We start from the raw sequence: 16688 nt of genomic DNA on the forward strand, positions 1-16688 counted from the left end.
GCATGTTTAATGGAAGGTCATCATAAAGCATAAGATCAAATAGCGACCTCAACTACTGAGTTCTACAACACTGTCTAGCTCTAATTCCGTGTTTTAAGCAAAACAGAATTTAGGTAAACCATGCAGAGTTACGTGTCTGGAAACTCTGATTTATACCGGAGGTATTCATGACTAGCAATGAAGCTTCTCACAAGAACAGCTGGGTAATCTTCTTCAGCGCTTCTTAGAAGCTAACTCCAGACACGCAGAGAGTAAGCTTTCCTTTAGATCATGTCTTGGTCCCTCCAGAGTGCCTCCCAAGTCCCATTCCTTTTTCTTGTTGTGATGCCACTGTATCTCTAGTTATTAACACCATGGTAACATGCCTACACATACATACACACACACCCTCCGCATACCCTTCTCTGAACTGTTAAAGTCTCTGTAATCCAATAGGGGTTTGGGATCCATAATTTCTCAGTCTCAATGTATGTTTTTTGTTCTGTTGCAAAGAGAAGGAGTAACCAAGAGTGACTGAAACTTGTTCATAATTTCTTTGAAATCCTTGTACATAAAAGACTTCTCATAAAAACTGAGCAGTTAGAATAGAGCATTATTAAGCGTAACAACTTAATAATATCTTGAATTTTTCTTGTTCCTTTTTTCCTTAAAACAGTGTATCCATATTATTCATTGGTCACCAAAACATCAAGAAAGGGTAAGGAAGGAGGAGGTTAAAAAGCAAGAAAAGGAGAGGTATTATTATCTCCTTTTAACAGATGGAAAAATTGAGATCCAAGGAGGTTAAGTGTATTCCTCAAGGTCCTAAGATGAGCCACAAGTGGAACTTGTTCTTATGGGCTATAGGTGGTCAATAGTCCAAAGCCAAAAGAAGGCAGGATGGTTTTCTAGACTTACTTTTTTCGCCTTTGTCTCTCCTTTAACCTGGAATGATAGATATCTACTACAGCCATCTTCAGAGCTATAAACAAACAAACAAACAAACCCTTACATATAAATAAAGCCAAGACAAGAAGAAATCTTTTGCCCAAGCTGTCCTAAACTTTCAACCTCATACTGCTAACTATTCCACACTCACTGGTCTAGGAAATCTGTCTCTTGGAAACAAAAATACCCTAGGATAGTGAATTTCTGTATCAGTAAATTACAGTAAAGTTCTTTTCTCCTAAGTATATGTTTATATGGGATTACGCTATAGATAACAATTTCTGCTTTTTCCTGAACACCTCTTTTGACCATGCTTTGCTATGTATATTATTAGCTTTCATATAACAGTTCAACAAGGAGTCTGAACTTTAGTAACACATGGACTAGAAATTACATCTGTCAGAGTTTCAGATTTGAAGAAAGAACTACCAAAATCTAACATGCTGAGCTATGAGCAGATGCACTACATCTGTATATAACTTCAATCACTGGGAAATGACCAGGAATACTTTATCCAGGCCATTCTCCCTTGGGTCTGAGATAAAAATAACATAAATTCTAGCTGGATGACCTGAAGAGATGAATGACTGCAATACTTTTTAAACTTTAAGTATTAAAAAAGAAGTATTAACTATCATGGATCTTTTGTTCATTTCTAACAAGTTCAAAAATTTAAACAACATGACTTCGTTTTTCCTCATAACTGCCCACGAACTAAAAATAATTCAATAATATCAGGTCCAAGATTTAAGGCAATGGTTTTCAAACATTTTTTCAGGTTGCAGAACTCTTTCTATAAATGAACTCTTTCTTGATTTACATGTGTTCCATATAGAAGCATAGGTACCGCAGAATGCCCCATACCCTGCCAGTGTTTCCTAATAAAACTGCTGGGGAATGATAGGCTCTAGAACGCTGTGCTGGTGGAGATGTACTTTACATAACTGTGTGGTGGGAGAGGAAGGAGGCATGGGGAGAAGAGAACTGTCTCTGACACGCAGTACAACCAAGTACAAGTTTTATGGCGGACTCTACCTTTACTTCTTATGAGAAAGAGAAATTAGGACGTCAACAGTTCAAGGCAGAAAGAGAAGCAAATAAAATAGCTAAGTAAACAGTTGTCATACACTGAGTATTTATCACGTTCCAGGCTCTTTAGGTGCCTTATCTCGTTTATCTACTCAATAATAAGATGAGTTCAATAGGAAAGAAACTACCTGAAGATCCAGCGGAAGTTAGTGCTAATTTTGACAAAATAGTTCGGTAATTTTTCTAAGACACTAACTTATCATGTTGTTTCTTGAGATGTGTGCGGGAATGACTTAATTAAACAGAAAAAAACTGAAGAGACTGTGTTACAGAAAAACTCTATAAATAAATCCTGCTGATAAATGGTTCTGGTGCTTGATCATCTCAGTAGTTTAAACTTGTACAACTGGCCCTGGGAGAACAAAGGGAAGGAAGGGAACACAGAGAAACAAGTGGGAGAACTGGAATTCTCCCAGAGAAAAATTCATAGTTGAAGCTCTCCCTTGTCTTTATGAAGCACACTCAGATAGCAGCAACTGATTATAAGATCTTAACTGCATGTATAACCCAGGGAGGACCACAGCACAGCAGGCAGAACAGAAATGAGGCAGACACTGAAAGAAAGAGAATCACAGGTTCATATTCTACTGAAAGTGAGTGGAGGGTCTAGTAAAGCAGGCAAAGACCCAGAGCTCCTTAAAAACAAACAAACCCAAAGCACCCATAACCTCTCCATTGATGCCAGGCCTCTGAAATCTCAGTTTTGGGGGATGACTAGTCTCCCTGTGACCACACTGGGGACTGATAACAAAGTTTCCAAACGGCTGGCCTTAAAATATTTCAAGAAGTGGGCAGAAGTCAGAGGCAGCTCCTTCCCACTGCAGTGTATTTCTAACATTGTTCAAAATAGCTGGCAACATGTTTCTGTTTTCCTGACAGAAGGCACCTGCTGCTTGCTTGGCAAGAAAACCTACTCAGAGGCCTTAACTGCAGAGAAGCCAATCAAAATCCCTACTGCAAGCACACAAGCACAAACCTGTGACTCAGGTATTCCCCAGAAGCAAAGCTTTTTAAAAGTCATTTCCCCCCAAAGATTTTGGCCGAGATGTACACAAGCAGAAGGAAAGACAACCATGTGACCTAATGGTTAAGAGTCAGCAACTAGGAAGCCTTAGCCAAGTCACTTCACTCCTTTGTGCATTTCTCTGAAAGCAGAATGGGAAAATATCTATTTCCACTTCTCAGGAATGTGGTTAAGCTACAGAAGATAAAAAATGTGAGATCTAAAAAGAAAAAAAGAGGTTCAAGGTTGTAGAGACATTAAGTATAGCACAATATTAAGAGCATAGACTCAAGATGGCCCTGCCACTTGCAGGTTACCTCTTGACCTCAGGCAAGTTACTTAAGATTCCTACTCCTCAATTCCCCCATCTATAAAATGGGGGTAACAGTAATAACACCTAACCCAAAGAGTTTTGTGAGGATTAAATGAGTTCATGTGCGTCAAGGACTTAAATGGTACCTGGCAAACAGTAAGTGCTATACGTATTAGCTATTATTATTAATAGCATTTATGTCTAAAAAGTCCTAAACATAAAGCAGCCAAATCACCATCAAGGGAAGGGCACTGCCAATAGGTAGGTAATAGGCACAGTGACCAGGCTGGACCTCTGATCGACTAATTGTTAAAGGCTCTAAAGGCTGACAATACGGACCAAAGAAAGAAAATCTGGGGGGAGAAAGTGGGGGAGTATCCACATCTGGCCAAGAAATTTTGCTGAAATTGGCTTTCCAAATAGAAGGAGAGTGAACTGCTCTAATGTGCAACCCTGAGGAGTGCTGAAAACACAGGCCCAGTGCAGAGGAAGGAGCTCATGATGCCTCTTGCTTGCCTGGGTTATGGGCCAGCAATAATTAGAAGATGCTGCACGCAGGGCTTAGCACCTATGAAACTCTGAGAAAGAAGAGTCCACAAATTTAGGAGAGATTTTCCCAAATGAAAGCAGATGGAGAGCGATGTCCCCTAAGGAAAAGGAAACTATGCTGTGTGTCTGCACTGACATCCCACAACATGCCACAGGGAGTGCCGAGTTATGTCTTTTGCATCTCTCTCTCTGGACCAATAATTTCTGCTTATTTCAATAAAATACTAGGAGGTGTCATTTAGGGATCTCAGAACCTCCTTATTTTCTTCCTTAGACACTACTTCACATGCAATATCTTTTGGGGGCCCATTCTGAAAGACTTCTGGTATGGTGGAATGTAATTACATGTCCCTCCATTGTGTCCCAGGCCTCTATAATGGACCATTTAAACCCCCTTTATTAGACAAATTCCATAAATCACAGCAAAAGTCTTGGGTGAGGAAAAGAGCTTCATGGCATTACCCAATTTTCTAGATGCAATCTTTCTAGGCGATGGGATACAAAGCCCAGTCAAACAGTTTACTTCCTTCCAGTAGTTATAAGTGAGGAAACATAAAAGGAATGTTATTAATGCTCAGTAATATTAAGAGTATAATGGTATAATGGAATGGCAATAACACCAATCTGAATTATGTACCACGATTCATTGGAGACATTCACCCTGACTAATCAGCATCATCTGTTCTTTGTTGGCCAGGGACACAAAGAAACAGCATGCAAAATTCCAAGGACTTGACCAAGATCACAGTGACTCAGAAGCAAGCCTGAGGTTGAATCACTGTCCTGATGTGCACAAAATATGTGCCCCTCTTTCTGTTCTAGGTGTGCATAAAAAGCCCCTTCTCATTCCCTCCTAGCTTCCTTGGGCTCCTAGTCCCCTTCACTGAGAGTTCCAGGAGAAACTGCTGGAACAATATGTGCCCAACTGGACAGTGGGTCATACTGCCAAAGGAGCTAATATGAGAACTCAGAGCCATAAACAAAGCATCCCTCTGTGGCACCAGCAAGTCATCCCTTTGATCTCTAGTCCTGCCAAACCTCTTTATGATGCTATCATCTTTTAAAAAGCACCCATCTAAACATCTTACAGTTCACTACTAGACAGGGAGGGAAAGGAGAGGCAGGGATTGTTATATAAGCGCTGTTAAAACTACTTATGTATAACAATCAATAACTGATTCTTAGTTCAAATGAATTAGAATCAAATAACTTAAAAGGCTGCAGAAACTGTAGAAAGAACACAAATAACTAAAGTATGTTATAGGTTTGAAATGCTAACTGAAATAAAACTTGTTAATCAGTTGATTCTTTTTGATTTTTTCTCCTTTTGCCCTCACTTAATTACAGAAAGGACCATAAGAGCACCAGCAGAAATTGCAAATCATGCTTCCACACAGGATGAAGAGTGAAATTAAATACCAACCATTACTACAGTTTTCTTAATAATGTTGAGGCTTAAGAATGAAGACCTTGGATTAGGGCCTGGAGAAGTGATTCAGCAAGTCCCTTACATAGTTGAGCCATGACTGATATAAGAGATTTTGACTTCCAAAAGTTCAGTACTTTTGAATAGTATCTAAAAGAATATTTATGAAACTGCTTTTTTGCATTCTGGATAAGAAAGATACAAGCCAGGAAACAATACCATTTTAATCAAAGCTGGTGTGTATGATGAGAAATACTGAATGGCAACCTGCACACTGCCTTCAAGAGAATGACACACGAGGTGAGGATAGACAATAACACGAATTATCAGGGTTGAAAAGCAGAGATTGACATGGAAGACTGAACAAACACAATGGCTCTAGTGAATGCTAAAGCAGTTTGCTTTAAAGCTTTCCTCTTTTAGTTCAATCTACGTCACTTTGACTTTCCTTAAAGTTGTGTGGGAGAAGAGAAATGAAATTTTGCAAAGAAAACTGCTCAAGATATATGTAGAGAAAAAACTCTAAAGGTAAAATTTTTATGAGGACTCTTTCTTCGTCCCAGATCTGATGTAACAAATATCTAGTCAGCTCTTCTACGGAGAGAAGAATAAAACTCCCCTTCAAGTGACAGAGGACCAGTTAATGCAACATGAAAACTCGATGTAAAATTCAACAAGGATTCTAACTTGCCTTTCCTACCTGGGATATACATTTAAGAAAAGCAATGAAGATGTTGTTTAGGAAATACAGAAACCAAAGGAGCATTATTCACCTACTGCTTCACCCTCAATTCTGGGCTGAAATGAAACAGAAGACTGGGGATTATTTTAAATATGTAGTTCACTGAAAATGGAAAGAAGGAAAAAAAGACATTCACTGAAAGTCTCACCATCCACTTTTAAAAGCCTTGTTGGCATTAGCCATTTACGTTATAACAAAAGAGTTGACATAAATCCTTAGAGGGTTAATCTTAGATGAGAATTCAGAAGTGCTAAAAATTCAACAGTTCTGAGAAACAAGAGATTTCCAATCTTGGTCTAAAAACTCTTGAACTTCCATTCTTTTCCCCTGCTATGGGAAATTTTGGGTAACAAATTATAGTGAACATCTAGTATCAGCAGTTGTTATTGAAGTCCCAAGGTCTTCACCCTGATTCCCTTTCTTTTAAAGAGGCAGTGAGGGCCATTTAACCAATTACCTCAGTGTAGGCTTATCTCAGCCAAAAGAAAGCTCACACAGCCCAAGGGATGGGATATTCCCAGCTACCCTTATATGATCAACATTCTCACCATCATCACAAATGATCTTTCTCATTATGGTCAAATCCCAGCAACAGGGTAAGTTCAGCAACTTAACCACTGTAATTTGAGTCCCATAAGGGGCAGGAGACATGTTTTATTCATTCTTATATTTCTAGCACCCAATACCGTGTCATCACAGTTTGCAATCAATAAAAACATTGGCTGTAATAAAATGTTACCATGTAAAATGTCCGAGTCATCTTCAACAAAATCAATGTCTCTCAAGTCCCATTCTGCATAATTGTCAAACTCCTGTTTGGGAAAAAAAAATTCCCATCTAAAATCCATCAGCTTTGAGTAACACCTTTACAGGAGCCATGCTTTAGAAGCAAATGGCAAATATATAAACAAACACTTGCTAAAAAGTACTGAATGGAGTACAAGGCCAGGACAACTGCCATAAGTAAATAAGTCATGGGAAAAAACTGAGAGGCTTTCAGGCAGCAGTGACGGCAAAAAATGAGAAAGTTATGAGTCCAGGAATAAAGCCAAACGAATTGTTCTAAAAACTAAAAGTAGTCTGTTCATGAAATCTAACTCAAGAAAATCTAACTCCTACTAGCCCTTCGAGTATTGGGTTTGCCAAAAAGTTCGTTCGGGTTTTTCCGTAACATCTTACAGAAAAACCCCAAAGAACTTTCTGGCCTAACCAATATTTAGGTAAGAAAATTGTCTGCATTAATTCATCTACCCTTTTACCACCATCTAGGGCTCTATTTATCCCATAATATTGCTTACATAGCTCAGTGGGTAGATTTGTTCATGTTCTATTCAATGACTGCAATCTGTAGGGGTAGTGTCTCTGAGGTAGCTCTACAACAGCAGCTGCCAAGAACAAAATGCTGACTTGGGTGTGGCTAGCAAAATTGTTTGTAGTTTGCTAAACTTTAATTACCTCCAAGAGCACTATAATTGCGGATTAGGTGATACATCCAGAGACTTGTGACTACTTTCACATGGCTTTTAACTCCATGGCTGAATGAAGAACATGTAGTTTTTATACACATTCATCATTCTTCATCAACTTGTGAATATAGCACAGAGGTCAGCAAACTGCAGCCTATAACCAAGTTCAGCCCACTGCCTATTTCTGTAAATAGTTTTACTGGAGCACAGGCACGCTCATTTGTTTACTACCATCTATGCTGCTTTTGCATAATAATGGCAAAGTTTAGTTCCAACGGAGAATTTATGGTCTACAAAATCTAAAATATTTACTATCTGGACCTTAATAGAAAGTTTGCCAACCCCCTGATATAGTACAACCTCGAAAACCCCTAGATGTGGAATGAAACTTAAGAAATAGGTTTTTGGGGCTTCTCTGGTGGCACAGTGATTAAGAATCTGTCTGCCAATGCAGGGGACACGGGTTCGAGCCCTGGTCTGGGAAGATCCCACATGCTGTGGAGCAACTAAGCCCATGCACCACAACTACTGAGCCCATGTGCCACGACTACTGAAGCCCAGGTGCCTAGAGCCCGTGCTCTGCAACAAGAGAAGCCACTGCAATGAGAAGCCCGCACACTGCAACGAAGAGTAGCCCCCGCTCCCCGCAACTAGAGAAAGCCCGCACGCAGCAACGAAGACCCAATGCAGCCAAAAATAAAAATAAATAAAATAAAATAATTTAATTTAAAAAAAAAGAAATAAATTTTTGCTCTGAAGAACTTTTACCTTTCTAAAAGAAATATTTATTTACAAATGAGAAAAAGGCACTCAAATGGAGAAAATGTGGCTCGACAAGTTACAGTGCTATGAAAGTCTCTTTTTAGTGGTATGGAACTTATAGGTAAGAGATATAGCCTCATCCTAAACAAAAACAAGTTTCTCTTACCTCAATGAAATCTGCTCGAGCTGGCATGTATCCTGCCATGTCCCGAGAAAGCAAGGAGTCAAAGGTAGGTCGGGGAGGGTCATCTGTAGCTGAAAGAATTTAGTTTTTCTTAGTTACTTAATAATAAGATACTGACATAAAAAAGTGACACAAAGGAAGTCCTCATTTAGACTCTGAAATATTTTTGTTTGGAGAAAGACAGTGTCTGAGAGGATAAATAAAATGCAAGAGATTTTTATAAAGAAAAAGTAAAAAAAGATAAAGTGTTAATGGAAACAAATTGATTTCTTGAAAAGGAAACTAAGAAAGGGAATCCTCTAAGTAAATACAGAAATTCCCTCTTATTTTTGCTTTCCTAATATGAAAGAAAATCAAGGATCTTTTCTTCAGTGTTACAGAACTTAAGTATTTACCCTGTCTGTTTCAGCTCCTTTACCCCTTAGGACCAATCTCAATTTACAAATCCCATCCAACTGACAGGCAAAAAACCCCACTGGATTTGGAATAAGCCAGAATTGAGTCCAGGCTCTACTGTAACATCCACTAGTCCCATGACCTTGTACAAATTATTTAACCTTTCTGAATCTCAGTTTCCTTGTGTGCAAAACAAAAGCACTTGCTCTGCCTGTCTCACTGGGTTGCCATGAGGAAGAAATGGTCTAAGGCATTTGAGAACAAAGTGCTGATAACATCCAAAGGGTTATCCAAATAGGAGGTATCATCAGGTTTTGAGTTAGTCACCTATGTTTCCAGAGAACATGAGGAAAGAGGCGGGGAAAGAAAAACATTCATATTTCATTACTCGTGCTCTGGGAGTCATTCAGAAAAGATGTCCATTTATAATTCATCATGGGTTTGGTTATGTTTTGTTAGAAGACCCATGAGTCCCTAAGTCACATGAGATTAAAAAAAAGAAAACGATGGGGGCTTCCCTGGTGGCGCAGTGGTTGAGAGTCCGCCTGCCGATGCAGGGGACACGGGTTCGTGCCCCTGTCTGGGAAGATCCCACATGCCGCGGAGCGGCTGGGCCCGTGAGCCATGGCCGCTGAGCCTGCGCGTCCTGGAGCCTGTGCTCCGCAACGGGAGAGGCCACAACAGTGAGAGGCCCGCATACCGCAAAAAAAAAATTTTTTTAATTTAAAAAAGAAAATAAAAAAAAAGAAAAAGAAGAGTTCGCTATTATTACCACAACCAAGTGAACAAAAATAACAAATTGCTTCTTGGACTCAACACTGAGATGATTAATTAAAATGAGCTAAATACTGGACTCTCTTACTGATACAGGGAGGTACTTACAGTGAAATGGAATGGCTGTGTCAGCCGTTTTTGCCTCCTCTGCTTGCTTCAGGTTTAGCAGGGTAGATGCAAATAGAGGGTTATTGATGAAATGCTTCATGTAGTGCTTCTCACACTCCTCCTTGGTCTTGGTGCACATCTGATTGGCTACATCCTGCCTAGAGTGTGGAAAAAGAGAGAAGGAAGTAGTGCTTTCATCTACACATAATGGTGAAAGCATGGTTTGTTCTTTCCATATTTTAAGTCCTACCTATATAACGCCTGGAACTTGACACCTCCAAACTGGTATCATGGAGCTATCAGCAGAACATTGAGACAAATATAAACATAGTACTGGTGCAATCTGATGTGCCAGATCCCGCTATTCTGAGATACGGAAACAATATTTGAAAAGCCCTTTCCTGGACTTCCCTGGCGGTCCAGTGGTTAAGACTCTGCCCTTCCAATGCAGGGGTTGCGGGTTCGATCCCTGATCGGGAAACGGAGATCCCACATGCCGTACGGCATGGCCAAAAAAATAAAAACATAAAAAGCCCTTTCCTTTCTACCAAAAGAAAGGAAGACCACTAGAAAATATGTAAGCTAGGCTCCACCGAAAAAACTGCTATAAATAACAATAAGCCACTTCAGAACATTCAAAATGTACATAAGAGTAGTTTTTTTTGTTTGTTTTTTTTTTTGCGGTACGCGGGCCTCTCACTGTTGTGGCCTCTCCCGTTGCGGAGCACAGGCTCCAGGACGCGCAGGCTCAGCGGCCATGGCTCACGGGCCCAGCCGCTCCGCGGCATGTGGGATCTTCCCGGACCGGGGCACGAACCCGTGTCCCCTGCATAGCAGGTGGACTCTCAACCACTGCACCACCAGGGAAGCCCCAAGAGTAGTTTTATATTCACATGTTTTATAGTTTACAAAACACTTCACATGAACAAACATTTCTTTACTAGAGCTCTCATGACAGACCAAGCTCTCAGCTAGAAATATTCACAACATAATTTAAATAAATCCTAGTATTAACTGTGTAGTGTATTTACTATCTCAGTTTCACAGATGAAAAAATGAGGCCCAAAGAGATTAAGAAACTTGCTTAAGAACACAAAGCACGTAAGTGACAAAGCCACTTAATCTTTACTTAAGACCTCTGACTCCTGGCCCAGATGATGGAAAGGTACAGGTGAAATCTCTCCAAGTCTGCTCTCAACTTCTCTCTTCCACAGTACTTCACTTGTCCTTCTCCTAAGGCATTACTATGCTCTGCTTTGTGTACTTGAATCATCTGTACATATATTTTGATTCCCCTACTAGACTGTAAGCTTCTTGAGGTCAGGATACATGTCATAATTCTTGGCTCTAGCATCCTCACCACCAGGCTTAGTGTCTTACCCACAGCAGACAGAGAAATAATGGTCTTTTTGTGGTCTTTGCTGAGAGGGAAGGGGGACCAAGAGGATTAGCCTATTTTACAGTTAGAATGGTAGGAAAAAGTGAAAAACCAGGCCAAAGGTGACTAGCAAGCGAATGGTCACTCTTCCTATCTTCTTTGGTATTCCCATAATAAACAGTATGTTATGATACTTAATAAATGTTCAATGAATGGATACGAGCAAACTGTGAACTGAACTCAACTCTCCTTCTTCAAGGCCCTGGATGTAAGGGAGGCAGCACAGTATCTTCTATTAACATCAGGATAGATTATCTACACTAGGAAGTCGGACAAGGAAGAGCCAGTTAAGGGCCCTTCACTAATAAACTATGTGGTCGTAAGAAGTCATTTTAACTCCCTAAGCTTCAGATTCTTCATGAACAAAATATATTTTAAAATGCCTCTGCTGGGACTTCCCTGGTGGCGCATTGGTTAAGAATCCGCCTGCCAAGGCAGGCGACACATGTTCGATCCCTGGTCCCGGAAGATCCCACATGCCGCGGAGCAACTAAGCCCGTGAGCCACAACTACTGAGCCTGCGCTCTAGAGCCCACAAGCCACCACTACTGAAGCCCGCATGCCTAGAGCCTGTGCTCCGCAACGAGAGAAGCCACCACCATGGGAAGCCCACGCAACACAAGACCCAACTCAGCCAAAATAAATAAATAAATAAATAAATAAAATCACTAAAAAAAAAAAAAGCCTCTGCTATCTGGTTCACAAAATGAAATCATCGGTGTGAAAGTACTCCCAAAAGGTAAAAATGAAAGTGGTGGTATTATTAGTAAGCAGTGTCACCTCACATGGCAACAGCCATGAGTGCTATTCAGTTCTTGCAGGTACCGACAAGCTAAAAACAGGGAATGAGGATAGGCAGTCTGTCAAACTTGAATCTCAGGTAAGCCATGGCTGTCTAAAGTCTGACTCACTTAAATGACGAGGGCATCTACAGCCAAGAAAAATTCAGAAATCAGAAAGGAGCAATAACTAATAAGTCTAAACTTCCCCACTATTCAGAAAGGAATAACCAACCTTCCTTGTGTGGATATGTCCAAAGCAGCCCTTTAGAGCTGTCCAGTCATGGACCACTAAACATCTCATAGCCCTGTGAGGCATTTAGGCCTTAGAAAATAATGTGCAGAGGGGAAGAGGACTTGTCTCTAAGTCACGGGTCAATAGAAAAGCAACATATGGCCCCCAAACTCCTTTTTCTGAGACTCCTCCTTTTACCCTCAACAGCACCTTCTTTTTGGAGCCCACTAGCGCATGAGAACCCTTACTCCCAAGCTCTTACCAATTTCCAAAGCCACAGTCCATCACAGCTTCTAAAAGGGCCATTTCTTCTTGAGCAGTCCAGCTGGGGTCAAGAACAGGAAAATCTGAGGTCTAAGGAAGAAAAAGTTTGGCCTAAGAACAGACACAGAAATGGAACCCGGCAACCCCAAATGTAATCCTAATTATAGTCAAATGGCTGTCATTCTCATGGTATTGAGAGGTGCCCATTCTTATTAGCTGTCCACAGCCCCCCACCTCTACTTCCACCATTAGCTACAAGAGTCTACAATAAATATTATCAACCATAAATGCCACTGTAACTCAGGCAGAAATATATGTTTTTTAAACTTAGCAAAAAGGTAAATATAAGTATTATAGTATGTTCCCATTTAGCTAAGAAAGATAGGAATACAAATATGTATATTTCTATCTTTTTTTTTTTTTTGCGGTACGCGGGCCTCTCACTGTTGTGGCCTCTCCCGTTGCGGAGCACAGGCTCTGGACGCGCAGGCTCAGCGGCCATGGCTCACGGACCCAGCCGCTCCGCGGCATGTGGGATCTTCCCGGACCGGGGCACGAACCCGTGTCCCCTGCATCGGCAGGCGGACTCCCAACCACTGCACCACCAGGGAAGCCCCTATTTCTATCATTTAAAATGCAAGAATAAACCATATATTAAAACCAAGGCTACCTATGGGGAGGGAGGGAGGAGATAGGGTGGAAAGGACAAGGATAGAAGCTGAACCTCTCTGAATATTCCTTGTTTGTAGACTTGACTTTGAAAACATAAATACTGTACATTAACTATTAAATTTTAAAATCATAAGAATCAAAAGCAAAATGTAACAAATAAACCCATGAATTAATTTTAAGGCATAATCACACAGGAAGAAACAATCCCAAGTGACTTTAAAACACAGTAACTTGACCAAATATTTCTAGTAGAATATACCTTAAAAGTAAAAGGAACTGCCAAAAAAATCTTAAACTGTTTTCAAGTAGTGTTGGTGGTTATTCTGAGATTATTACATGTTGACATGCTGTGGGGTAAAGCAAATAAGTAACTGTATTGGTGTCACTGCGCAGTGGGACTTGGAGCTTGGGGAAAAAAAAGAGATGTAAGATCTTTGAGGCTATGTAAAACCATGTAGTCTTGTTATTTGAATTCAAAGTTTTAGTATGGGGACTTCCCTGGTGGCGCAGTGGTTAAGAATCCACCTGCCAATGCAGGGGACATGGGTTCGAGCCCTGGTCCGGGAAGATCCCACATGCTGCGGAGCAACTAAGCCTGTGCGTCACAACTACCGAGCCTGCACTCTAGAGCCCGCGAGCCACAACTACTGAGCCTGCGTGCCACAACTGCTGAAGCCCGCATGCCTAGAGCTCATACTCCACAACAAGAGAAGACATTGCAATGAGAAGCCCAGGAACTGCAACAAAGAATAGCCCCCACCCGCTGTAGCTAGAGAAAGCCTGCGCACAGCAACGAAGACCCAACACAGCCAAAAAAATAAAATAAAATAAATTAATAAATAAAATTTAAAAACAAGAAAGTTTTAGTATGAACTCATGTTGTATTTGTCTTAAAACAATAATTTCCTATATAGAGAACTAGTGATTCTAGTGGGGGGGGGCACAATACAGGGGTGGAGGAGTGGGAGGTACAAACTACCGGGTGTAAGAGAGGCTACAAGGATGTATTGTACAACACAGGAAACACAGCCAATATTTTGTAATAACTGTAAATGACGTGTAACCTTTAAAAATTGTACAAGAAATAAAAAAAAATCCTATCACTGTTCAATGAAAAGGTCTAGAAAAAATGACTAACCCAGTAGCAATGAACACTTCTAGCACCCAGTATGTGGTCTCTAAAGACCATTTCCCACTAAAGGAACCAGGGCTCCTTGAAGAAAAAGGCAATTCCAGGTTTGGGTAGGAAATGTACAAGATGAGACTGGAACATTTCATTACACTGGAGAGCAAAGAAACTCTCAAAGATGAAAAGAGTCCTGTCAAAAGGATTCAGAGGTCAACTTGTAGAGGCTCCCACTGACCAAAAATGGAACATTCTGAGCATTAATAAGAACTGCAAAGGATTACAACACATTAAACCTTCTAAACATCTAGAGGATGCCAGGGAACCAACTCATACTTTCAAAACTAGTAAATAATGGAAATAATTTATCCTGCCCTTCTGTACAAACTTTACCTCAGGGTGACCACACAGATAATGAAATTTCTTTTTACAGAATTATTTAATCTCATAAATTAAAAGGAGTGATAGAACTGAAAGATAACTATGTATTTTGCAATTCCAGAAGAAAAGATCTAAACAATGATCATGAATGAATCTGATATAGCCAGTATATATTAACTACTAATTTGTAGGAAACACAGAAATCAGAGGAACACGTTAATCAGCAAAATCTAGACTGCACTAGCATCCATAAGATAAACCCAGGTTTTTAAACAAACTATATGAAACAAGAGAAAGAGTGAGGGAAGGAGGGGAAGGAGAGGGAGAACCCACAGGATAAATATATGAGGCAATCAACTGGAATGTATGGACCATATCTGAATTCCAAATAGCACTGTAAAAGGTAAAAGAAAAATGATGATACCCCTACACATTCATGATACCCACTAGAATACGAGGATGAAGAAAATGACAACAAAACTTGGCAAGCAGGTGGAGCAATCAGAACTCTCATACACTGATAGCTGAGGTGTAAAGTGATACCACCATTTAAGGGAACTTTTTGACAGTTTCTTAAAAGATAAATAATCATTTATTTTATGACCCAGCAATTCCACTCCTAAGTGTTTACCCAAGAAAAATGAAAATATATGTCCATAGAAAGCCTTATACAAAAATGTTCAAAGCAGCTTTATTCTTTTTTTTCTTTCTTAAAGTATTTTTTAAAAATTAATTTATGTATTTATTTTTTGGCTACATTGGGTCTTCATTGCTGCACGGGCTTTCTCTAGATGCGGCAAGCAGGGGCTACTCTTCGTTGCAGTACATGGGCTTCTCATAACGGTGGCTTCTCTTGTTGCGGAGCACAGGCTCTAGACACGTGGGCTTCAGTAGCTGTGGCATGAGGGCTTAGTAGTTGTGGCTCGCAGGCTCTAGAGTGTGGGCTCAGCAGTTGTGGCACACAGGCTTATTTGCTCCACGGCATGTGGGATCTTCCCGGACCAGGGCTCAAACCTGTGTACCCTGCACTGGCAGGCGGATTCTTAATCACTGTGCCACCAGGGAAGTCCCTTTTTTTTTTTTGATGTGGGCCATTTTTAAAGTCTTTATTGAATTTGTTACAATATGGCTTCTGTTTTATGTTTTGGTTTTTTGGCCCTGAAGCATGTTGGATCTTAGCTCTCCAAAGAGAACCCCTGTATTGGAAGGCGAAATCCCAACCACTGGACCACCAGGGAAGTCCCTCACAGCAGCTTTATTCTTAATAGCCCCAAACTAGGCAAAGTCCAGTCTCTATCAACAGGAGAATGGATAAACAAACTGTGCTATATTCATACCATGAAATATTACTCAGTAACAAAAAAGAATGAACTATTATTATATACAACTTGAATAAATCCCAAAAACATGCTGAATGAAAGAAACCAGAAACAAGAGTACATACGGAATGAATCCATTTATATGCAGTTCTAGAATATGCAAAACTGATCTATGGTGATAAAAATCAGAATAGTGATTGTTTCAGGTGTGGAGAAGAGAGCAGTTTTTTTTTAAAGCTTTTTGAGATGATTGGAGAAATGTGAAAAGTGACCTTTGTTACTTTAAAATTTTAGAGTGACCTAATGAGACATTTACGGATGAAATGATACGATATCTAGGGGATTTGTTTCAAAATAAGCTGGAGGGGTACGGGTTTAGATGAAACAAGATAGGGTATGAGTTGGTAATTTTAAGAACCAGTGACAGGTATATGGGAATTTATTACACTATATGTGGTAGTTGATTACAACGGTGGCCCCCAAGGAACTTCTAGAATTCACATCTTCATGTGGTCCCTTCCCATTTAATAAGGGCTGAACCTGTGACTTGCTTAAGAAGGCCTGGCAGCTTCTACTGTTTTGCCTTTGGTAGCCCTGAACCACCACATAAGAATTCTAGCCTCCTTTCTGGAAAGACCACGTGGAGCAGCCACATGGAGAGAGAGAGGCCCTAAGGCTACCTGGAGAGGAACCAAAGACCTCAGGCAGTTAAGATGTTCCACTTCAACCAACTCA

The 16688-nt window shown here is 40.4% G+C and overlaps 1 protein-coding gene across 2 annotated transcripts in view; it reads right to left on the reverse strand.

Annotated features, from left to right (window-relative positions):
* Nucleotides 1–16688, reverse strand: part of TADA2A (transcriptional adaptor 2A) — a 46561-nt gene that overhangs the window by 13433 nt on the left and 16440 nt on the right. Inside the window, exons 5-9 of one of the 2 annotated variants that reach the window (XM_082605031.1) lie at nucleotides 12454–12545; nucleotides 9740–9897; nucleotides 8444–8526; nucleotides 6789–6861; nucleotides 898–961 (exon numbers count right to left, since the gene is read on the reverse strand). In XM_082605031.1, coding sequence (XP_082461157.1) covers nucleotides 898–961; nucleotides 6789–6861; nucleotides 8444–8526; nucleotides 9740–9897; nucleotides 12454–12545 — 470 coding nt within the window. Of the gene's footprint in view, nucleotides 1–897; nucleotides 962–6788; nucleotides 6862–8443; nucleotides 8533–9739; nucleotides 9898–12453; nucleotides 12546–16688 lie in introns of both variants that reach the window. The other variant, XM_082605030.1, reaches the window with a different exon arrangement.

The sequence above is a fragment of the Mesoplodon mirus genome, assembly GCF_964341445.2.
Source record: "Mesoplodon mirus genome assembly, chromosome: 18".
In the NCBI taxonomy this organism is placed as follows: Eukaryota; Metazoa; Chordata; class Mammalia; order Artiodactyla; family Ziphiidae; genus Mesoplodon; species Mesoplodon mirus.